This window comes from Borostomias antarcticus (assembly GCF_949987555.1).
Source record: "Borostomias antarcticus genome assembly, chromosome: 12".
NCBI classification, from domain to species: Eukaryota; Metazoa; Chordata; class Actinopteri; order Stomiiformes; family Stomiidae; genus Borostomias; species Borostomias antarcticus.
In genome coordinates, this window is record NC_140245.1 from 12,834,939 (window position 1) to 12,859,448 (window position 24,510).

The 24,510-nt window shown below is 46.5% G+C and overlaps 1 protein-coding gene across 1 annotated transcript in view; it reads left to right on the forward strand.

The window, feature by feature from the left end:
- The first annotated feature begins 11,829 nt into the window (after nucleotides 1-11,829).
- Nucleotides 11,830-24,510, forward strand: part of sh3yl1 (SH3 and SYLF domain containing 1) — a 39,958-nt gene continuing 27,277 nt past the window's right edge. Inside the window, exons 1-2 of the mRNA XM_084447405.1 lie at nucleotides 11,830-11,934; nucleotides 24,405-24,510. The exon at nucleotides 24,405-24,510 is cut by the window's right edge and continues 5 nt beyond it. Of these exons, the coding sequence (XP_084303531.1) occupies nucleotide 11,934; nucleotides 24,405-24,510 (107 nt within the window). The 5' untranslated portion in view covers nucleotides 11,830-11,933. The remainder of the gene's footprint in view (nucleotides 11,935-24,404) is intronic.

Sequence of the window (24,510 nt, forward strand, 5' to 3'; positions counted from 1 at the left end):
GGCTTTACATGCTGGAGGCATGTCCACTGGCCGCTCAGTATGACGCAGAGTTCCTGGTATGCCTCGTTCACGTTGTTGGTGTTAGGTGGTGGGAGGCACCTTGTGGATCTATGGGTAAGGAGGCGGTAGTGTTTCCAGATGGCCTTTCAGAAGTTCCATCGCTTCACCGGCTCACTCGGGACGAGGTCCACAAGTTTAGGCATGGTTATCAGCGATGATTCATGTTGGGACCGGGGGCACTTTCTTAGCACGCATCTATCAGGGAGCCGGTTGTCAACGCCGACACTCGCGAATGCCAGATCAGGATTCGTCCCAGTTCTCCAGTGACCTGAGCTAAATCTGGCTGCACCCTTGGGATCGTACAACAGGGCCAGGCCGTTGTTAGCTGCCCAAGCAGCCCGGTTTTCTCTGTCGGATGTATTGGTGCTGTACCCCCAGTCCTCCTGCTGGCAGTTGAAGTCGCCAGCATAGAGGCAGGGGTGAGGGAAGACTGGGAGATACGCTGGTGTGATTCACGAGGACAGAGGCTTGTAGACGTTGACAATTTTAAAGCCGGCAATGTCCACGCACAACCACTCAATCTCCAAGCCAGTCAGGGATTGGTCGAGAGAGTCCAGTTCAACTTCTGATGGATGAACGTAGCAAGGCCATGCTTCCTGCTTAGGATAGACCCAGCTAGAGCGAAAGTTGGGAGAACTATCTTATCTGCTGTTACGCAGTGGGTCTCCTTGAGGAGGATGACGAGGGCCTTGGATGACGTGGTGCAGGCCAGGTGCTCAATGATGTCGATCTTACTGGGGGTGAGCCCTTCAGTGTTCAGCTGCAGAATTCTGGGTTGGGAGCTGGCAGAGCTCTGCTGGCTACCCTCCCCGCCTGTGGCAGCCGAACACCAGCTCAGGTGGTGGCCCTCAGTTGGCAGACTTTGCTTCGCTTGCGGTGGTAAATCACAGCTACTGACAGGGGGCACCACGAGAAGGTGTCTGCCTCGTCCCGAGAAGGTGTCTGTGGTTGTCATGGCTATGCATCAGCAGTGACGTTATAATCAAATCTCCCTCCCCCATGGAAATCAGTTAGAGTGGAAGCAACATCAGACTGAAGCTCCCAACAGAGTGTAACAAGCTGACAATCCTGTCTGATATCAGACTAACATAGAACAGGTACAGTACATAGAAAACAGAACGCTTAGCCTGGTACAGTACAGAAGACAGTACGCTTAGCCTGGTACAGGACATAGAAGACAGTACGCTTAGCCTGGTACAGTACATAGAAGACTATACGCTTAGCCTGGTACAGTACATAGAAGACAGTACGCTTAGCCTGGTACAGTACATAGAAGACAGAACGCTTAGCCTGGTACAGTACATAGAAGACTATACGCTTAGCCTGGTACAGTACATAGAAGACAGTACGCTTAGCCTGGTACAGGACATAGAAGACAGTACGCTTAGCCTGGTACAGGACATAGAAGACAGTACGCTTAGCCTGGTACAGGACATAGAAGACAGTACGCTTAGCCTGGTACAGGACATAGAAGACAGTACGCTTAGCCTGGTAAAGGACATAGAAGACAGTACGCTTAGCCTGGTACAGGACATAGAAGACAGTACGCTTAGCCTGGTACAGGACATAGAAGACAGTACGCTTAGCCTGGTACAGGACATAGAAGACAGTACGCTTAGTCTGGTACAGGGGCTATTTGAGTGAGGGCCATCCATCAACATCCATGAATAACAGAGCTGATCCAGACTAATACTACAGAAGAGTATGGGCTTCCCGCTCTGTTGGAAGGCATACTGTATGGTTCTAGACAGCAATGGCCTCTCTCTCTCTCTCTCTCTCTCTCTCACACACACACACACACACACAGGCGCACACACACACACACACACACACACACACAAACAAACAGATATAGCAATCACGCTATCAGGTTTAATTTACGCCTGCAGGGAAAATGAGACATGGTAACACATACACACACGCACACGTACACACACACATAGACAAACACTAATGTCTCTCTAATATGGGGTAAACCACTTCCCAGCAGTTAAATTCTCAAGACATGCTGTCCGTCATCCTAGAAGCGTACGTAACCTGAAACCGCATGTTTGCTTGGCGTGTCGGAACGCTGGCTTGAGAATAACATTACTTTGAATTCAACATTCTAGAGCAACATTCAGGCTGACGCACACCTGCATCTTTGAATGAATTCACATGTGATTAAATGTTTAGATGTTACCCCACCCCATCTACTTTACAGGAATCTATACAGTAGTTTCTGCCTGGATTTTTAAATTCAAAAATAGATCGCAGCAAACCACCCAAGGAGAATACACGCACACATACACACACACACACACACACACACACACACACACACACACACACACACACACACACACACACACAGCAGGAAAAGACACTTGCTGCATTGACACTTGTTGCATTTCTGGCATACCTGGGCGGGGCTGTTTGACTGCCAGGTGTGGGGTGTGGTCACACTGATCCAGACGAGTGCGACGGGACCCATCAGGAAACGCATGAGTGCATCAGCCCACAGGTGTCTACACTACTGCTGGGTGACATGATGATGAGGGTGGGAGAGAGAGAGAGGGAAGGAGAGAGAGAGAGGTTGGAGGAAGGGAGATAGGGAGTGAGTGAGTGAGTGGGGGAGAGACCGAGAGAGAGGGGAGAAGAGAGAGGGATGGAGTGGGGGAGAGGGAAAGAGGGAGGAAGAGAGAGAGAGGGAGAGAGAGGGATGGAGTGGGGGAGAGAGAGAGGGAGGAAGAGAGAGAGGGAAGGAGAGAGAGAGAAAGAGAGAGAGAGAGAGAGAGAGAGAGGGAGGCAGGGTTGTCACACAGGGCAGCGGAATGGTACAAAGGGAGAGGAGAAGAAGTTCACTTTCACCTGGCCCAGGTGAGAGAGAAAGAGAGAGTGACAGAGACAGAGAGGGGTAGAGAGAGAGAGAGAGGGACAGAGACAGAGAGGGACAGAGAGAGAGAGAGAGGGACAGAGAGAGGGACAGAGAGAGAGGGACAGAGTGAGAGAGGCAGAGAGGACAGAGAGAGACAGACAGACAGAGAGAGCGAGACAGACAGTGAGCGAGTCCTCGCATTAAAGCCATTGTGTGAGAGGGAGATAGAGATAGATACTTTATATAGGAGGGAGGGAGAGAGCGACAGCGCGCTAGAGAGAGACCGTGTGAGAGAGATATATCGTAGAGTAAGAGAGGGAGAGTGTATGTGTGTGTGTGAGAGAGAGAGAGAGAGGGAGGGAGTGTGTGTGTGTGTGTGTGTGTGTGTGAGAGAGAGAGAGGGAGAGAGAGAGAGAGAGAGAGAGAGAGAGAGAGTGTCAGCCAAGGCCAGGCGTGGGCCTGAGCCAGAACTAAAGTGGTCCCATCAACCAGGCCATAAGTCATATTAAGCCTTTTAAAGCCTGCGTTGTGTGTTTGACTGCCAGTCTCACACTTCTGTGTTGGAGCAGAGTTCTCATGTTTCACACATGGCAACCAGAGAGCTTTAATCTACACACCTCACTCACACACACACACACACACACACACACGCACACACACATACACACGCGCACACATACACACGCACACACACACGTGCACGCACGCACACACACACGCACACACATGCACACACACACACACACACACACATACACACACGCACACACACGTACGCACACACACACACACGTGCACGCACGCACACACACACGCACACACACACACACACACAGCGGCCATCTTGAACCGTGACCTGAGGGTCAGTATTGTTTGTACCACCTGTGTACATGTGCGAGAAAGGGAGGTGTAAAAGGGCTAAAGAAAGAAATGATGCAAGAGAGAGAGAGAGAGAGTTTAGCAGAGTCACCTTGAGTGCAGAGTTGGGAGTGGGGGAGGCGGGGGGGTTTGTGGAACAGCAGGGTTGGGAGTGGAGGGGGGGGGGTTGTGGAACAGCATCTCCTGAGTCCTGAGTGCAGGGTTGGGAGTGTGGGGGGGGGGGGCGGGGGGGTTTGTGGAACAGCGGGGTTGGGAGGGGGGGGGTTTGTGGAACAGCATCTCCTGGGTGCAGGGTTGGGAGTGTGGGGGGGGGGGCGGGGGGGTTTGTGGAACAGCGGGGTTGGGAGGGGGGGGGTTTGTGGAACAGCATCTCCTGGGTGCAGGGTTGGGAGTGTGGGGGGGGGGGGCGGGGGGGTTTGTGGAACAGCGGGGTTGGGAGGGGGGGGGTTTGTGGAACAGCATCTCCTGGGTGCAGGGTTGGGAGTGTGGGGGGGGGGGGGGTTGTGGAACAGCAGGGTTGGGAGGAGAGGGGAGGGGAGGTTTGTGGAACAGCATCTCCTGAGTGCAGGGTTGGGAGTGGGGGGGGGGGGGATGTTTGTGGAACAGCAGGGTTGGGAGGGGAGGTTTGTGGAATAGCGCCTCCTGGAGTGTTGGTGATGACTCACATATGTGACACAGTACTGAGTGCTGTCAGTGTGAATTATACAGTAGTAGAGTTTTATTACTGCTGCAAAAAAACAGCTACCTCACACACACGCACGCACGCACGCACACACACACACACACACACACACACACACACACACACACATACACATACACATACACATACACGTACACACACACACACACACACAAACACAAACACACACAGGCCCTCATTTACTAAGCGATTGTAGGACAGAAAACTGGGCGTACGTCATTTCCACGCCAAGTTCAGCATTTATCAGTTTGGACGTGAGCGGAGACTGAGACCAAATCTCACGCCAGTTCTCAGACTGCGTAGCAAGTTAGAGAACTTTCATGAGACTGATTCTGACTGGCATCTAAGTGCAGCCACATATTCATCACTTTTAAATAGGTAGCCTACAGTACCCGCTGACAAAATATTCTATTTTGTAGGAGCTTCTTCTATGTGTCATATATCCCTAACATAAATTGGTATTTTCCAATTGTTTGTAGTTAACGGGTGAGCAGGTTTTTGGTGTAAGAGTATTTTCACTTTCATTTTGAGCCTATACTATGTAGCCTGACAAGTCTTAAACTGACCAATGTACTGGTGACATAATTACTACAGGGTGTCTGTAGCTCAGTTGGTAGAGTGGGTTGTTCAATGATCGAAGGGTCAGTGGTTCGAATCCCAGCTCCCACTGTCCACATATCGAAGTGTCCTTGAGCAAGACACCTAACCCCAAATTGCTCCCAACGAGAAGGTTAGCACCTTGCATGGCAGCTACCGCCATTGGTGTGAATGGGTGAATGAGAGGCCATTGTAAAGCGCTTTGAGTGCCGCTAAGGTGGAAAAGCGCTATATAAGTGCAGTCCATTACATTTACTACCAATCTAAATGAACAAAGGAAAAGCACTGGGTAGGCTTCAGTCACTTATTTAAATAGGAGCTCTGCCAGTCATATGGGTAACGCTCTGCTCTAAAAGACCTGTGTCCCATCTCCCCACACAGCCCAGGTGAGAGGAGTGGGCGAGCGAGGTAGGCTATTAACCTGACGTGCACCAGTTTCTAAAGGCCTATTGGTTGAAATAGGATATTTTACATTCATACTCAATCAAACATACATATAATCAAATTTAAGATTTTGTTACTTTGTTTTATTGTCACAATAATAATTTTTTTCTGAATGGAAGGTAAAATAACATTTAATAATAATAATTATTATTATTATTATTTTTATTATTTTTATTATTTTATTATTATAAATCCTCAAATTGACAGCAATGAGCATTTTGGATAGGTTAGACAATTGAACAAGAAAGCTGTCCAGCTCGTACGCTGTCTAATTGTGTGGATTTACATGTGTGAATTACCCCTTAAAATAAAATGTGAGATGGTTTTCCAGGATCTTTCCATGGAGAATGAAGACTTGCTATTGGACAAGAGTCAGGCTGAATCACATACTTCTGTATACCAGTACGTACTACAGCTGCCCCAAGAAAGTACATACATACGTTACCATGCAGTATGCATTCAATGGGGACAGTTAAGCCGGAAAGTCTGCACATCCCTTTCCCCTTCTCCACATGTTATTACATTACAGACTTATTCTATTCTACATTTGTGATAATTTATTAAAAATCCAAATGTAAAATATCATTGGTACACAAGTGTGCATACTGCTTGAGATGTTTCTACAGCTTAATTGGAGTCCCTCTGTGGTAAATTCAATTGATTTGACATGATTGGGGATTGCCAACGCCTGCCTATATAAGGTCCCACAGTTGACAGTGCATGTCAGAGCAAACTCCAAACCATGGGGTCAAAGGAATAGTCCTTTCCGACCTGTCAATCACATGGAGAATAATGACCAATAAGGTTGCTTGATTTCTTAAGACCACGCCTCTGATGTCCCACAAACAAAGCTTGTCCCACGTTGTGTTCAGATTAGATTTGATTAGATTAGACATTCATTTGAAGAAAATGGTTCTTAAAACATACAGAAAACCGTCCTGTAGACTGCTGTACCATAATGTTATAAGAAAACAAGCTGTACAATACTCCAAACCCCCCTCACATCAGTTGACAGCAGCCCCGACATAAAAAGCTACAAAGCTAGTAACGTTAGGTGATTGATGTACAGTAGCTAATCAGCCCGTAGCTAGTAGTTAACAGATCATTCTCACAGGCTTATTTTCTAAGAATGGATGCCACTAGCTCACTCACCCTGCTTTACATGTGCAGTTAGACTCAACGATTTTGTCCTGATGAGTTTCAATCTGGAGTTTGTGAGGCGTCTGTGCCTTCCGCACCTAGCATCAACTCGTATGTTGTCACCTGTTCAGTCCGAAATCCAAATTTAATGGATATATCCTTGTGTAAAATAGTTCAGGCCTTTCTATAGAACTCTCTTAGACAAAGTAGAGGCATTTGGCAAATAACATACAGCAATATTGTCAGGAATCCTTGAGAGAATCATCAGGTAGCCTATGTGCTGTTCAGTAGACATTTTATTAACTTAGCTTGTGGGGCATAGCAACAGTAACTAGTGGGGGCGGAACTTGCCGCCTGAATAGGAAAGGTCTATTATCTGCAGACCTCAGAAATCGGATTGTGTCAAGGCATAGATCTGGAGAGGGTTACGGACAAATTCTGCAGCTTTACAGGTCCCAAAGAGCACAGTGACCACCATCATTCATAAATGGAAGATGTTTGGAACCACCAAGACTCTTCCTAGACCTGGTCGCCCGGCCAAACTGAGCAATCAGGAAAGACGGGCCTTGGCCTGGGAGGTGAGCAGGAACTCGAGGGTCACTCTGACAGAGCTCCAGCGTGTCCTTGTGGAAATAGGAGAACCTTCCAGAAGATCAATAATCCAGGAAGCACTTCACCAACCAGGCCTTTATGGTAGAGTGGCCAGACGGAAACCACTCCTTAGTAAAAGTCACATGACAGCCGCTTGGAGTTTGCCAAAAGGCACCTAGAGGACTCTCAAACCATGAAAATCAAGAATCTCTGGTCTGATGAAACCAAAATAGAACTTTTTGGCCTGAATACCAAGCATCACGTCTGGAGGAAACCAGGCACCGCTCATCACCCCTCATGATGTGGGGATGTTTTTCAGCAAAGGGAACAGGGCGACTAGTCCTGAAAGAGGGAAAGATGAATGCAGCTAAGTACACTGAGATCCCTGAAGAAAACCTGCTCCAGAGAGTGCCCTGGACCTCAGACTGGGGCGAAGGTTTACCTTCCAAAAGAAAATGGCCCTAAGCACACAGCCAAGATAACAAAGGAGCAGTTTCAGGACAAGTCTGTGAATGTCCTTGAGTGGTCTAGCCAGAGCCCAGACTTGAACACGATTGAACATATCTGGAGAGATCTGGAAATAGCTGTGCACCGACGTTCACCACGTTGCAATTGCTGTCAAAGGTGCTTCAACAAAGTACTGAGTAAATGGTCTGAATACTGTACATATGTGCATGTGATATTTCAGTGTTTTATTTTTAATACATTTGCACAAATTTCTAAAAAGCTTTTTCCACTTTGTCATTATGGGGTATTTTGTGTAGATTAATGAGAAGAAGAAAAAACTACTCAATTTTGGAATAAGGCTGTAACATATCAAAATGTGGAAAGAGTGAAGCAGTGTGCAGACCTTCCGGCTTGACTTTACTACCTTGTCATAAAATTGCGCCTTGAAATTTGACCACATTCGTGACTGTCCATGAAGCGACATTCGTCCACAGCTGGGATTCATCAAAGCGCCTCTGGCACGACTCCCACATCTGACATAATTTCTACTGTGAACCAGATTGTGGGTCTGAATAGCCAGAAAAGTGTGCTGGCTTGCATACTGCAAAATACAACCGGATGTAGCAGGAAATCCTGGTATTTTTGCCATAGTGCATGTGGCATACTGTACTATGTATTGGGACATACTACAGTACATACATTTTTGGCATCCTATAGTATGGAACAGTATGGAAGTACGCGATTCAGAACGCAGCCTTTGAGAATGAGTCTTGCCGTATTTGGAATCTCCATGCTGTAAACTACAGGGGCGAGGCCAGAATATGATTGTTTTCATCCGCCACATATATCAACGCCCGATCGTTCAGACAGTGGGATTAGCGGCATGCGATTGTTTGATAGATCACACGTGGACGCTGTCGTTTCAGCATTGCTGTGCTCGGATCTGCGTTCAAGATCTGTGATCCATTGATCCATGAGGACCACTGGGTGCTTTATCTGCATTTCAGCACTTGAGCTGAAAGGTTCCAAACAGACAGTGAAAATCAACCGCAGACCCAGTTGGCCCCTGTGGTATTGCATAAAATGTCAGTAATCACCTGTAGGTTCAACTCACATTCTAAACCTCACTTCATCATTTCAGCACAATATCCAGTATAAGCCCAGAAAATATATGTTGGCTATCTTGTTGTACACCAAAGGGCTTGACTTGAGAAAGAGAGACACACAGAGAAACAGAAAGAGTGAGAGAAGGAGAGAAAAAAAGAACAAAGAGATGGAGAGAGCTCTGTATGGAAATCAAAGCCAACACACTGTTACGTGCAGACAGGGGAATACTAACTAGTAACTGATGTTGATTTAGAAATCTGATGTCATGACTGCTCGATGGAAAAGTAAGACAAATTGTTGGCGACATTACGCTAACTCCCAGGTGGCGATTACACAATATCGCTGTCTTTATCGCACACACACATTGTTTTTTGTATAGAAATATAACTAACATTCATCTGATGTGTAGGGAAAGGATTTCTGAAGCTGTTTTTGTCTCTGTTGTGGATTATGGAGATGTGATTTATAGACAAGCCTCTGCCTCTACGCTTAAGCACCAGGATGTTTATCATCCAGCTCTTAGGTTTATTACTGCTGATGTCTATAGCTCGTCATTGCATATGAAAAAGTTGGGTGGCCTTCTCTGTCGTCTGAGACTGAGAGATGTGCTCAACATATGTATTTATTTATCTACAAAGCCCTTATTGAGAAGTTGCTTTTTGTACATTACATATATGCTGAGTTGGTCTAATGATTGGCTTTGCTGCCGTTCCCTCAAGTTCACATTGAGCGCTTTTAGATTATTTGCTCCAACCACTTGGAACTCCTCCCAAAACAGTTTACAAATCAGTGATTTGGTACAGTAACTCCTGGTAGTTTTAAATCCATGATTTCAAACTTTTCTGTCTCTGTTTGTTTGTACCCGTTTTAATTTTCTTCACATCTTGGATCTTGGATCTTTTATTAACTGTTTTACACACATTTTTAAGTTTGATTATTTTTAACGTTATCTGTACTGTATTTTTATTATTCTGAATCTTCTTGAGTTGTTTTAAACTGTACTCAACATCAAGTGTAGTTTTTTTTTTATACTCAATGGTCTTTGAGTATAAATAAAGCAATATGCATGCATATACTCACACGTACGCACGCACGCACACACGCATGCACACACACACACACACAAACACACACACACATGCACACACACACACACACACACACACACACACACGCACACACAGAGGGACATCCGGATTGAACTTGATGTTACACCCTCCCCTCCCCCTCTCTCTCTCTCTCTCTCTCTCTCGAGATGCACAGGAACAAATTACCCATCCATCCAGTCACTGGACCAGGTTCTGCCTCAGTTTCAGTACGTCCACCTCTAGAACCGACAATCCCATGTAGTCTAAACCTCCTGTCAACCAGTCATGGCAAACAGGTCATTACTGGAACACGGGGAAAGTGATCATATCTGACTGTCCAAAAGCAGCTCGACCTTCCTCAGTTTGGACTCATAGAGACAGAGAAACCAACGAGACAGAGAGAGAGAGACAGCGACAGAGAGGGAGACCAGAGAGACAGAGACAGAGAGACCAGAGATACCATAGAGACAGAGACCAGAGAGACAGAAACAGAGACCAAATAGACCATAGAGACCAGAGAGACCATAAAGACAGAGAGACAGGGATATCATAGAGACAGAGAGACAGGGAGACTAGAGACAGAGAGAACAGATACAGAGAGACCAGAGACAGACATGCCAGAAAGACAAGGAGACCAGAAAGACAGGGAGACCAGAGAGATTAAGTTGTGTTTAAACAGGGGACCCAGGCCTCTCTGTGTCTGACAGCGGGTCTGTGACTGGGTGGCCTGTGGTCCCTCAAGCCCCAGCCTGGCCAGCCCACCCTGAAGACCACGGGGAGACGCATAGCTGCACATAGAAACTAGTATTTTTGTGTTTGCTTATGCTGCCATTTTAAGGCATGAGAAGAGGAGATGAGAGAGGAATGAAGAAAGGAGGGAGAGAATGAGGAGGATGGAGGAGAGAAAAGATAAGAGAGGAGGATGAGGGCAGAGAGTTTAAAGGAGAGTGGAGGAACATGAAGGTTCTCCGTGAGACGGTGAGAGTTGATAGTCAACATGGCCGGAATGTGTCGGGTGATGTGGAATTACGAAGCTGCTCTCTCTCTCTCTCTCTTTCTCTCTCCCGCTCTCTCCCTCTCTCGCTCTCTTTCTGTCTCCCGCTCTCTCTCTCTCCCTCTCTCTCTCTCTCCCGCTCTCTCTCTGACTCTGGCGCAATAATATGGATTTTCCAAAACCAACAGAGAAATCCCATGAAATCCTGATTAAGTGCTTGTCAGTGAATGTCAACACAGGATTTGTGTCCTGGCCTTCAACATGACATCTGAATCCAGAGGGAGAGACTGAAGGGCGTGGGGAAAGCTCCTGCGCACACACACACACATGCACGCGCACACACACACACACAAACTCGAACAAGCTTTTAAACTCACACATGCACGCGCGCACACACACACACACACACAAACTTGCACAAGCTTTTAAACTCACGCACGCACGCGCGCGCGCAAACACACACACACACACACACACAAACTCGGACAAGCTTTTAAACTCACACACGCAGGGTAAGAACTGTTTACAATGTATAAAAGGAAGACATTCTGGCTACATACAGCTACAGCCACGTAGAGACAAACAGCTTCCCTTCCACGTTGGGATGGCACAGGAGGGCACAGCTCTGCTACTGTAACACGCACAGCTCTGACGCGCTCAAACATCACGACGTGAGCGCGCAGCGGGTCCTGAGAGCGAGGGCACCGGCGTCACGTTCCCGAATTCGGCTGTTCAAATGTTGCCTGTTACCAAATTTATCATGTCAGATCTGTTTTAAAACTGCCATCCATCCATATTATACAGAATATCGAAGAGTAACAATATATCCGTCCCTAGTAAATTATTAGAAGTTCCAATGTCATTCTTTAGCACCGTTTACTTCCCAGTTGTATGTTGAGTCTTTCTGACGGCGAAGGCAGCCGGACAACAGGTGTATCGGAAGTACATTTCTAATACCGCACCTGTTACAGGTTAGCGGTGGAAGCTCAATCAACTCACTGAAGACTGTCGAACACGACTTGGAAAAGTAAGCAGCTTCTCTTTTATTTTTTTAATCTTTTATTTTTTTTAAGAAAAGCAATAGCCTAGCTTATGCCCGAGTATCATTTGCGCATTACAACAACGGCTCTATGTAGATAGGTTAGCCTACTGTTGTTGGTTGCCTCCCCGGAACTCTGTCTCTCCGTGCGGCAGAGCCTCGACTCCGGAGTCTAGCCAGTCATACCGGGTCCTATCCGTCTGATCCATAACCTTGGGTTGAACCCAAGAGAAACAGGAATTAGTCAAGGTGGAAGCTTATAACGGATTGAGAATGAAATCCACTAATAACCTAGCATACAACATGTATAAAAACCCACCATTGTGTTTTGAAGTAAGTAGGTTAAGTTAGCTGAATTCTGTGTTTTGTAACTCCTGTAACCTATTGTTCAATAGGTACTTGCAACACATGTTCGTGTTAAACGAAGCAGGATCAGGCTATTGAGTGTGCCAACTGACTAACAATCTAGAGCTTGCTAGATCTTGTTTGATATATCTTTTTCCACTGGAATATCAACGAAGTTCAAAATCGTGTGTGTGTGTGGGTCTAGTTGAAAGGGCCTGTTTTTTTGGAATACCCCCAAAGTAACGAGAGAGAGGGAGGGAGAGGGATAGGGGATTATCGGGCCTGTTTGGTCGCACCCGGTTCGTCCTGGACAGGCGCCCATGCGCAGGTGGACTCAGGACAGATGAGCTTCAGGCTGTTCCCACCATTGAATGACATCCTTTTTCGACTACTCGATGTTTTTATAGGCCTTCCTTGTTTGATTTTATGCTTTGTGTCCCCATTTTATTATTATTATTATTATAGTGATGTAATTGAATGCTAGTGAGGCAATTGTCAACCTGTAATTATGGCATTATCAAAAGCTCACTTGTTAGAATTTCTCTGGGATAGTAGCCTATTACTGGATGCCTGCTTGGTAATAACAGACTATTGCACAGGCCTGTAATATCAGTCTCAAAGCAAAGTTCCTTATTTTGGCCCATCCAAATCAAGCTCTGAAGAGTTTTTGCGTTGTGATCATTGTCTTTCACTTCAGGGTTAAATCACGTCAGACATGTTGGTGTTCCCCGTGCTGCATGTATGGAGGGAGGGAGGAGGAGGAGGAGCTCATCGATCATATCTGTCACGGTTTCCATGAACGTTATTTGGCAGAGGGAGAGAGAGAGCTCATCGATCACATGTTACTGGTTCCATCAAAGTTATTCAGTGGCTGTGTTGCTGAAACGGCTGAGTCTTAGTCCACAGGGCGCAGTACTGTTACACACACACACACACACACTCCTGTTTGTGTCTCGCTAGTCACGGTGGTTCAGGTGTGCTGAGCTTATTATCACAGTCTCCTCAGTCAGATTTAATTAGCATTTAACCAGCTCGCCCATAAACCCTGGTCATATATGTGAAACATGGTGGTTGTTGTCATAAGTTTATAGCCTATTGCCAATAGTACTGGCTCTTTAGAGTCTCTCTCTCTCTCCCTCTCTCCCTCCCACACTCTGGTGCTGCATCTCTGATAGCCTGTTAGCGCCATATTAGCACTAATTGCATTGCCCTGAGTGTTAGCATTGATTAGCGCCAGCGCGCAGTCTGGCTCCTGCCAGGGAAGCGATCATCCCATTATCTGCTGATGGGTCTGGCAGACATGCGTAAGCAGCGCTGGCGCATACAGTAGTAATGACACACATCACATTCCCCCTACAGTAACTGTCCCCATAGGGAGGCCCTGTGTGTGTGTGTGTGTGTGTGTGTGTGTGTGTGTGTGTGTGTGTGTGTGTGTGTGTGTGTGTGTGTGTGTCAGTCAGTCAGAGGCTGACAGCCAGGCTGGTGTTGTTGAGTCATTCGAGTGAAGGCAGAGAGGTGGCCTCGTTGACCCTGAGAGAGGTGTCCGTGGTTCCGCCTGACTGAATAGCGCCACACAAGTCAGCTGAGGTTCCCTGAGACAGGAGGCTTAGGCAGGGAACACACACACACACACAGCCAGAGGCCCGCCCCCCCCCCCCCCCCCCCGCCAGGGGCCATGGCTCATCGCTGAGGGGAGGTGTTTTTGTCCCCATCTGATGGTAATCTTTCAGGAGCTCGTAGGTGGTGACCCTACATGCAGCTGAACACAAAGCACTGATCCCAGCTCTGATACTAGATGTGTTACACGTGTGTGTGTGTTTGTGTTTGTGCATGTGTGTTTGTGTGTGTGTGTCTGCACTTTTAGCTTGTGATTGTGGAGTTCTTGCAGAGAACATTTTATCTTTATTTCTTATTTAACCTTCATTTACAGGGAAGGCCCTTGAGAGCAAGCTCTCATTCACAAGGACGCCCTGTTACAGTGCATTTTGAAACAATACCAAAAAAAAACAAGACAATAACAAAATTACAGTACATATAATAAGACATTAAGAGAAGCAAGAGCAATCCCTATGTAATGTATCGTCTAGAATAAATGACTCATGTAAATGTATTACAGTGACAGTCTCCTATGTAAATATGTACATCTGATCTATTTCACATTTTGAGATTACTTGGCTTCTAGCATCACAGGTGGAGCGCTTAGAAAACAAACTACGTGGGTTCTGGTTCCGCTCTGGACCAGGGGAACAACATGGCTTCTGGTTCCGCTCACCATGGGTTCTGGTTCCGCTCTGGACTGGGTGACAACATGGGTTCTGGTTCCGCTCAACATGGGTTCTGGTTCCGCTCTGGACCGGGGGAACAACATGGGTTCTGGTTCCACTCAACATGCGCTCTGGTTCCGCTCTAGACAGGGGAAACATCATAGGTTCTGGTTCCGCTCTGGGCCGGGGAAACATCGGTTCTGGTTCCGCTCTGGACCGGGGTAACATCATGGGTTCTGGTTCCGCTCTGGGCCGGGGAAACATCATCGGTTCTGGTTCCGCTCTGGACCGGGGTAACATCATGGGTTCTGGTTCCGCTCTGGGCCGGGGAAACATCATGGGTTCTGGTTCCGCTCTGGACTGGGACTGCAGTGCCCCAGGCTAGTTTGTAGTGAAGAGCAGCTGTTGGTGTGCTGTCCTAATTTAAACCACAATCATGTCCAAACTACAGCTATTCTGAGATTGTGTTAACGAGTGATTAGCAGCAGCAGTATAATTTGCACACTGTTTCTTGTGTGGACTGTCCAGTAATGAAGAGAGCCTCTGAGCACCGCCAAGCCCCGCCCATGTGAAGAGCCTGGCGGCATGAGCTGGCAGACAAATCACTCTTAACTCTACAGTCTCTGTGTGCAATAAGGGGCTGTTTAGGACTGGAGTGGGCTCATTTCTTTTGGAAATGCTTTATTCCTCCAAAAGATTGTGTGTGTGTGTGTGTGTGTGTGTGTGTGTACTTTCTCTACAGCCAAAAGCCCCATGTATTTTTAGCTGATATATGGCTACTAAAGTTGTGCAAACAACGTTATGGTTATAGTAGTTTGCCAAAATTGAACATTTGTGATTTTTTTTTGTCTGGAATTGACTGCCCATACTGAGTACGTTTTCAGGAAGAGACAAAGTAAGTATTGACACAAGGACTTTACAGATTTTGTGTGATTACAGCGTTACAATGCAGGGCATATATTCTTGGTTTGAACAGTTTTAAACAGGGTAGTCCATGCACCATCCAAAGGTGCCCAGTCTTGAGTTCATCCAGCAATGAACCCCCACTGATGCACTCTGGCTGTTATCTTCCATGCTAACTGCCTAGCATAGCACAGATACTGCTGAGAGATTACACCTCAAACCTACTTCATCTCCATTTAGAAATCCTATTTGAGACATACTGTCCCAAGTGTTGTTTTCCCATACTGTTATGATGCCCTGCTGTTTTCATCACCACGGGAGAATGGCTAGGTAAGAGTACCCTGGGGGATATACACACACACACACACACACACAGTACAACCTCAGAAGCCCTTTTCTCCTCTCGGGTAAGGATGAGTATTGTACTGTTAGGATTTTATCAATACCGATACTGCTTATCGATACCGATACTTATCAATACTCTTATCGATACTACTCTACCACTTTGGGACTCATACACTCCCTGGGACGTTGTTTCTGTCTCTGTTGGCCTTCATTTACATTGTGGACTGTTACTGTAATATAATGATCCTGTGATACTTGTCCAGTCATTGCTGGTTATGGCTACTTTAACACATTGGCAAGCTCATCCATGATGCTTCTCTTTTCAACTGCATGCCAAGCAGGTGTGAGGGTGTCTGATAATGTGCCTCTGGAAGGGGGGTGGGAACTGGGGTTAAGGGCTGTGGTCATCTCCCTACAGTAACAGTTACTAACATCAGAAGACAGACTAAACTGTGGCTACATTACTTATGAAGCTAGCTACAGCAACCGAAAATATTTTTATTTTATCATCTCTCAATCCCAGTCAGAAAAATGTCTGCTAATTGCGATGCATATTTTTGCTATGTTAAACTCCTTTGACTGGCCACCCCTCCAAGGCAATGGTTGGGGAAACACTGTAGAGACTTATTTATAATAACGATGATGAGTGTTACCTGCATCTTTAGCCTGGCTCATCTTCTACTGCAGCATTGCTATCGGAGCCACCAGCGTTAGCATTAGCTGCTTCGCTAAAGCAGTTAAACACGCTGCACTGCTTCACATTTACCGAATGTGAAACTTGTGTTTCATGAGGTTACATTACCCCCTTTGGACACAACTAACTTTTTACATACTTGCTTACATTACTTACCGTTGGTAGATTTGGTGAAGTACGGTTTTGCCCTGTCTGCCATGCCTACTTCCTCAAGTGGCCTACTGTACTAGAGAGAGGCAAAAAATAACAATGTTTTTTTTCTTCACTCTGGAATATGTACAGATGTGAGAACATAAGAATGTAACTTGACCCGCGGTATTCTAACAGGCGCTTTACGGCATTCCGCACCACCGCTCGCACGCCCATAGGGGCGCAGTAATACTACTCATTGACCCATTGCTGTAGCTCATCTCGCACATTAGATGAGCCTACTGTTCTCAAACTCCTTGTTCTCTGTCTGGTTGTAATTTAATTATTACGAACAAAGCCTATCTATTTATAGTTTCTATCTCTGTAACTGTCGCCGGGTCTATATCTGTTAACTGTCGGGACAAGTAGAAGTTTAATACAGTAGGCTAACTGAGTGTTCTCATATGGAACATGGCATCAGGACGAGTAAGATGGCTAACGGAGCTGACCAGAGATGTGTTTGAAATGGTTCACTCACTCTTTATTCCCTATGTAGTGCTACCATGGATGTATTGAGTGCGACTCATAGTGAACTACATGGGGAATGATTTAACAGTTTTGGGACACTACATGGAATGTCACTGCATAAGATATTCATGACTCAAACAAGCAGACGCGCCGATCACTGATGGCAGCAGGTTGAAATATCAGGTAGTATTCAGGTTCCATGTTTAGTTGAATGATAAATCCCATATAAATGGTTGAAATTCTAATGATGTGCAAGTGTGATTTGGTCAACTTTAGTGCTGTCTGCTAATAGCAGGCTGTGAAGCTGCACGATAAGACCGTGATAGCAAGTTAGCTCACGACAGCAGCTTCATAATATTAACGGGAGCTGTCGGTGGCTAAAAAGCAGATAGCTAACTTTACAACGATGATTCCTGTAGCTATTTTGATTTTGATGCTATTAGTTCAACTTCTGTTTCTCGGGCAACGGAGACGAACTCGCATTAGCAGCAAAGCAGCTACAGGAATGATCTTAACATTAGCAGCTGCTTTAGCCACTGATAGCTACCGCCTTCTTCACTTCTCCTTCGGTAAAACATGACACCGTTGTGTTGTGGTGGACCTATTGTGGAGTGCTTAGGCAGAAGCAGGAAGAGAAACCCGTCGTGGGACCTTAAATCTGAAAAAATATGGAATGGTAGTGAACGGAGTGAGAAGCTATTGTAAGCTAGACTGCAACATAAACAACTGTACCAGTTAGCTAACAACTATGTGAACTCAAACTCCTTGTTCTCTGTCTGGTTGTAATTTTAATTATTACGAACAAAGCCCATCTATCTATATTATCTATCTCTGTAACTGTCGTCGGGTCTGTATCTGTTAACTCATATGGAACAAGGTATCGGGACAAGTAGAGGTTTAATACAGTAGGCTTAACTAGCTAGCTAGCAGAGTGTTCTCATATGGAACATGGCATCAGGACGAGTAAGCTAGCTAACGGGGCTGACTAGAGATGTGTTTGAAATGGTTCACTCGCTCCTATTCCCTTACCCATAGTGAACTAGGGAATAATTGCTTCAGATATTCATGGAATGTACAAACCAGTTAGCTAGCAACTACGTGGACACAGGCTGATCTACTATACGGAATTGGACTGAGGAGTGTTCTCATATGGAACTAGGCTAACACAGTTGTTTCAAGACCAGTAGTAACATTTGTGGTTTCATTTTTGTCCTTCTCTTGGCTATTCTTGTTGGGGTGAATTGACCAGCTGTTTCAAATCGCCGGACGAGATGCCCGCTTCTATGACTGGATCTACACAGCAAACAAGCATAACAGTGCGTCATGAACGACGACTTGCTACATTAGGCTACCTCCTGGAATACCCCATTTAAGGTCTTTCATATTGAAATTCTTTGATGGTCTGGGGAGTTGCGAGACGTGTTAAGGGAGTGCATCAGTCGTGATCCTTGACAGTAGGCTACCAGCCTGCGCTGCGCTCAGCACAAAGTTGGATGAATGGATGGACTTATTGGAATCCTGGAAAATGTTTATTGCGCTCTAAAATCATGAAAGCATAAATGTAAAAATGCAGCAACAGAAGTAGTGTAGATGAGATGGTGGTTTAAATGAATGGCAACACGTAGCCTAGAGGAAAACTTAATTGAGACTGGTGATAATGCTGATAATCTACAGTAGCTAGGACCTACCTCTGGCTGAGTTCATGGTTACAACCATTCATCTCTTACACATGGGCCTATACAATGCTTGCACAATCTACTTTGGACGTTAAATCCATCCATCTATCAATCAAACTAGCGAATTCAATCCAACACCTGTGGAATATGGCCGGTCATGGCAAAGCACCCGCTAACGCAGGCTACCCCCCTCCCCCACGATCCAGGGCTAGGAAACCGGTTCATCCAGTTTATTTGAATATAAAAGAATTTGGGGGGGGTTACAATAGTCTAGTCCAGGTTCGCTGGCGAGTGGCGAGCTAGTCAGATGGCGCATGCATGTGGACATTGTAGGCCTGTTCTCTAAAACCTAAAGAATTTCAACATTCATTGGAGTGGTCCAGTTGGATAGGCTAGTCTAATCTAAATCAATCAATCAAAGCTTTATTTCAATCAATCAAAGCTTTATTTGTATAGCGCATTTCATACCCAGAGGCAACACAATGCGCTTTACAGAGAACAAGGGAGGTGGGCATACGACCCACTCTCTACATATTCCAGAGGGAAGCAAAAAAACTGTAATCACCCGGGGGCCAGATAAGTGAGCTGTAAAAATTCTTCCCTGACCCCTCTCAACAAGTCGATCGAGCAAGCTCCAGGAGTATGTTTGTCTACCGGCTAAGAACATTTATAAAGCAAAACATTACATTAAATTACATTTCAGAGTGAGAGAGGCTAAAAGCATCATAGGAGAGAGAATATTCTACGGACATGCTACATCATCCACAGCAGACACGGGGGTATCTATCGGACTTCGGGAGGTCTGCTTGTGACAGTGGGGCATCCACTGGACCTGGTTAGAAGATAGGAGGGAGAGAGAGAGGCACTAGGGAGAGGGAAGGCAGAGGGAAGGCAGAACAGGGTTAGTAGCACATAGAGCCATACAGACCACACAGAATTGAGGACCTGTATTTTCAGTGTTTGCTGGAAGCGAATGCCACAGACAGACAGGGAGGAAATCTATTTGTTTAATTGTTTCATTGTTTGTGCTCTGTATGCACAAGATAGTTAATGTTCGTATATAATTGGCAGTAGGGCGGGGAAAAACCCTATCAAAGGCCAAGATTAGAAGGGATTTGAAGATGTAATTGGTCATTTTAAATGGGCCTACTTTATCTTTTGATGCCTATTTGTTCATTGCAGAAGCCTATAGCCTAGGCTACACATTAAAAAAATGTTTTTTTTTTTATATAGGCCTAGAAGGAATCAGAATATGTGGAAATTTAATTTTAGCCTATTTTAATACAATTAAAATTCTGCTTAGAGGGAATTATTTTCAACGGACATTATGACCTGAGCATAATTAATAATTATCTAAGTTAATATAGGCCTATGAGAACGCAACGCTTTTTACGGTAGGCTAGGCCTATGCGTCTTGTGATTGTACTGTAGCCTAGGCTACAACTTAAGGCTTATTAGGCCCTATTGAATTCCTTTTATAGCCTACTAGGCTACTCATTATTATCGAATTATCAGTTGATATGAATAAAACAATAAGCTGTTTTAATGGCTATGGGCTACTAGTTGTAGCTACGAGTTGATGTGCTCTGCTCTTACGCACGGTTGAGGCGGCAGCTCAAATACACTTCGCACATATCCTCTGCTATAGCCTCTCACAGACAGCTATGGTGCACTTCATTCATTGGTAGACAGTTCTGTTCTTGCAGCAGCTTGTCTTCACCATGCAGGTATTTTGGTGGGTGTTTGGACGCCAGAGCACGCAGCTCTTCAGCCAACTGGAGGATGTCGCGTCTGGGGAGGCTCTGCGTCTCTCCACCAGTCCCCAGCGAGTCCAAGCTCCCCCAATGAATAATACTTATTTATTATAGCCTACGTAGCGCCAAACTGTGCATATAATAGACTGTAGCCAGCCCGAAACTGCGCATTCCCTATAGCCGTTCATGGAACGGCTGGCGGCCGGTATAAATAAATAAAAACATACACGATATTTTCTTATTTGAATGATCTTGAATATATATATATTCAAGATCATTCAAATAACAAAATATTGTGTATATTGTGCATGTGAACGCACTCACTGTCAAACCTGCCGCTATCTATGCACAAGATAGTTAATGTCCGGATATGATTGGCAATGAGTGATCTTTACTCATGGCGACTGTGTCAATTTTGTATGGATCCACAAGTCGATCAAGCTTATTTTTTCTTTGTATCGTGCTGAAGCCATATAGCCTACTGCGCTCAGACTTGGCTACATTAGCTGGTGCCCCGTCTTCAAATTTACTTCCGGGGTTTACGAGTAGCCTACCAGTTGAATGCGTTCCAGAAACAAAACGCAAAACCCCCACGTTCACCACATCTTTACTAACAAATATATTTACAATACTGTTATTTTGCGCATTTGACCTAACAGCCACCACGTCTTGACCCGACGTCAGTTACCGAGATAGATGGGCTACTGTAGGCCTAGATATAGGTGTTCGTAATAATGAAATTACATCCAGATGGAGAAAACATGTGTTTGAGAACAAGGTAATAATAACAATTAAACGTTATTTGTATAGCACCTTTAATACAGATAAATTCAGCTCAAAGTGCTTTACAACAGAGCCTGGCCATATACAGGTATGGTAATTCTGGCCTGGTCATATACAGGTATGGTAGTTCTGGCCTGGTCATATACAGGTATGGTAGTTCTGGCCTGGTCATATATGGTAGTTCTGGCCTGGTCATATATGGTAGTTCTGGCCTGGTCATATATGGTAGTTCTGGCCTGGTCATATATGGTAGTTCTGGCCTGGTCATATACAGGTATGGTAGTTCTGGCCTGGTCATATATGGTAGTTCTAGCCTGGTCATATATGGTAGTTCTAGCCTGGTCATATATGGTAGTTCTGGCCTGGTCATATATGGTAGTTCTGGCCTGGTCATATACAGGTATGGTAGTTCTTGCCTGGTCATATATTGTAGCAGTTCTGGTAGTCCTCTGTGCTCGGGGCCGGGTAGATGAAGATGGGAGGGTGAGGCAAGGGTGAGGAGAGGGTGAGGCGAGGGTGAGGGTAAGGAAAGGGTCAGGCGAGTTCAGGTGTGAGTTGACGCAAGGCGAGCCAAGGCTAGTTGGCGGTGAGGATAGGTGTGTTCCAGGTAGGAGGGGCATGTGTGTGGGGACAGTCGTGTTCCAGGTGGGAGGGGCATGTGTGTGTGGACAGGTGTGTTCCAGGTGGGAGGGGCATGTGTGTGTGTGGACAGGTGTGTTCCAGGTGGGAGGGGCATGTGTGTGTGTGGACAGGTGTGTTCCAGGTGGGAGGGGCATGTGTGTATGGGGACAGGTGTGTTCCAGGTGGGAGGGGCATGTGTGTGTGGACAGGTGTGTTCTGGATGGGAGGGGCGTGTGTGTGTGCGCGTGTGTGTGTGCGTGTGTGTGTGCGTGGCCTAGGTGGCAGGTGTCTCGTCAGCTGGATGGCTGCTGCAGGTATGTGAGGAATGGTGAATGGTGGGATCTAATCACATTACATTGACGTGAAAACACATTTCTTACTACTGTGGGTGTGGGGCTTTTTATCAAATTTTCAATTTTACATGTTTTTCTTGTAGGCCTTCATGTAAATTAATTTTGGGCTTTGTCAAATCCCCTTTACATTATCCGAACTCTGTGTTACCCTCAAAACATGTCTGTTCAACTTGTTGAAATCATTTCATTTTGTGGTGATATGCGAACTATATTATTGCCTGTGATTCTTGTTTGTGATGAATCCAAAAGTATTTACTTAAGAATGATAATATATTATGTATACACATTCCTGCACCTCACAACTCTTTCCATATTCATGTTGGAAATCTCAATTCAAAGAACACTGCACCGAAATGGGTGATTAATGTCATACTGCTTTTAACTGGGAAATCATAATTAGAGCAACAGAAATCAATGTAATTTATAACCGTAGCCTAGATATCTTTACACATCACATTATACAAACCCATGGGGTTAATAACCCATACTTAAAAATAATGAAACCAAGATAATTATAAGGTTACTTGTGCAGATAAGCAAGTCCAGCTGAAAACATAGGGTTGGTTGATCTGTCCGTGCTTGTTTATTGGCTGTTCTTCAGGTAACCCCGTGTTTCACGTCACAACGATATGAACTGTGGGTAATTCCCTTAGGCGAAGTCTGCAGAAGTGCAGACTTACGGTAAGGGGCCATAAAGGGCTCAAAATGTCTGCCAGAGAGCCCTCATGCACTTGCCGATTTGACATTGGGACACCCCTAAGCCCTCGCGGACTTCGCGGGAGCGCGCCCTTAAGTCTGTGAGTCTGCAAGGGTGGACATTGGGACTGGGCCACTGACTGCTTGTCTCGGCTAGGGACTGAAGGGGTGCTACCTGGGGGCGGGGCTAGGGACTGAAGGGGTGCTCCCTGGGGGCGGGGCTAGGGACTGAAGGGGTGCTCCCTGGGGGCGGGGCTAGGGACTGAAGGGGCGCTGAGAGGCTAGCTCCCTGGTATGAGAGAGAGGCTAGCTCCCTGGTATGAGAGAGAGGCTAGCTCCCTGGTCTGAGAGAGAGGCTAGCTCCCTGGTCTGAGCACTGAGAGAGAGGCTAGCTCCCTGGTCTGAGCACTGAGAGAGAGGCTAGCTCCCTGGTCTGAGCACTGAGAGGCTAGCTCCCTTGTCTGAGAGAGAGGCTAGCTCCCTTGTCTGAGAGAGAGGCTAGCTCCCTGGTCTGAGCACTGAGAGAGAGGCTAGCTCCCTGGTATGAGAGAGAGGCTAGCTCCCTGGTCTGAGAGAGAGGCTAGCTCCCTGGTCTGAGAGAGAGGCTAGCTCCCTTGTCTGAGAGAGAGGCTAGCTCCCTGGTCTGAGCACTGAGAGAGAGGCTAGCTCCCTGGTATGAGAGAGAGGCTAGCTCCCTGGTCTGAGAGAGAGGCTAGCTCCCTGGTCTGAGCACTGAGAGAGAGGCTAGCTCCCTGGTATGAGCACTGAGAGAGAGGCTAGCTACCTGGTCTGAGAGAGAGGCTAGCTCCCTGGTCTGAGCACTGAGAGAGAGGCTAGCTCCCTGGTCTGAGCACTGAGAGAGAGGCTAGCTCCCTGGTATGAGCACTGAGAGAGAGGCTAGCTCCCTGGTCTGAGCACTGAGAGAGAGAGGCTAGCTCCCTGGTCTGAGCACTGAGAGGCTAGCTCCCTTGTCTGAGAGAGAGGCTAGCTCCCTTGTCTGAGAGAGAGGCTAGCTCCCTGGTCTGAGCACTGAGAGAGAGGCTAGCTCCCTGGTCTGAGCACTGAGAGAGAGGCTAGCTCCCTGGTATGAGCACTGAGAGAGAGGCCGCCACCCAGAGATATGGTGAGGGGGGTCAGCCAGCTGGTCCACCCCTCCAGCTCTCAAGAAACATAGGAGGAGGACATATTAGGGCAAGTTGACTCATTGTGTGTGTGTGTGTGTGTGTGTGTGTGTGTGTGTGCGTGCGTGTGCGCGTGTGTGTGTGTGCGTGCGTGTGTGTGCGCGTGTGTGTGTGTGCGTGCGTGTGTGTATGTGCGTGCGTGCGTGCGTGCGCGTGCGTGCGTGCGTGCTGTGTTTATCTACACAGTGAATAACCCCATCCCGTCCAACCTGAAGTCAGAGGCTAAGAAAGCTGCCAAGATCCTCCGAGAGTTCACTGAGATATCCAACCGCACAGGGCCGGACAAACTCAT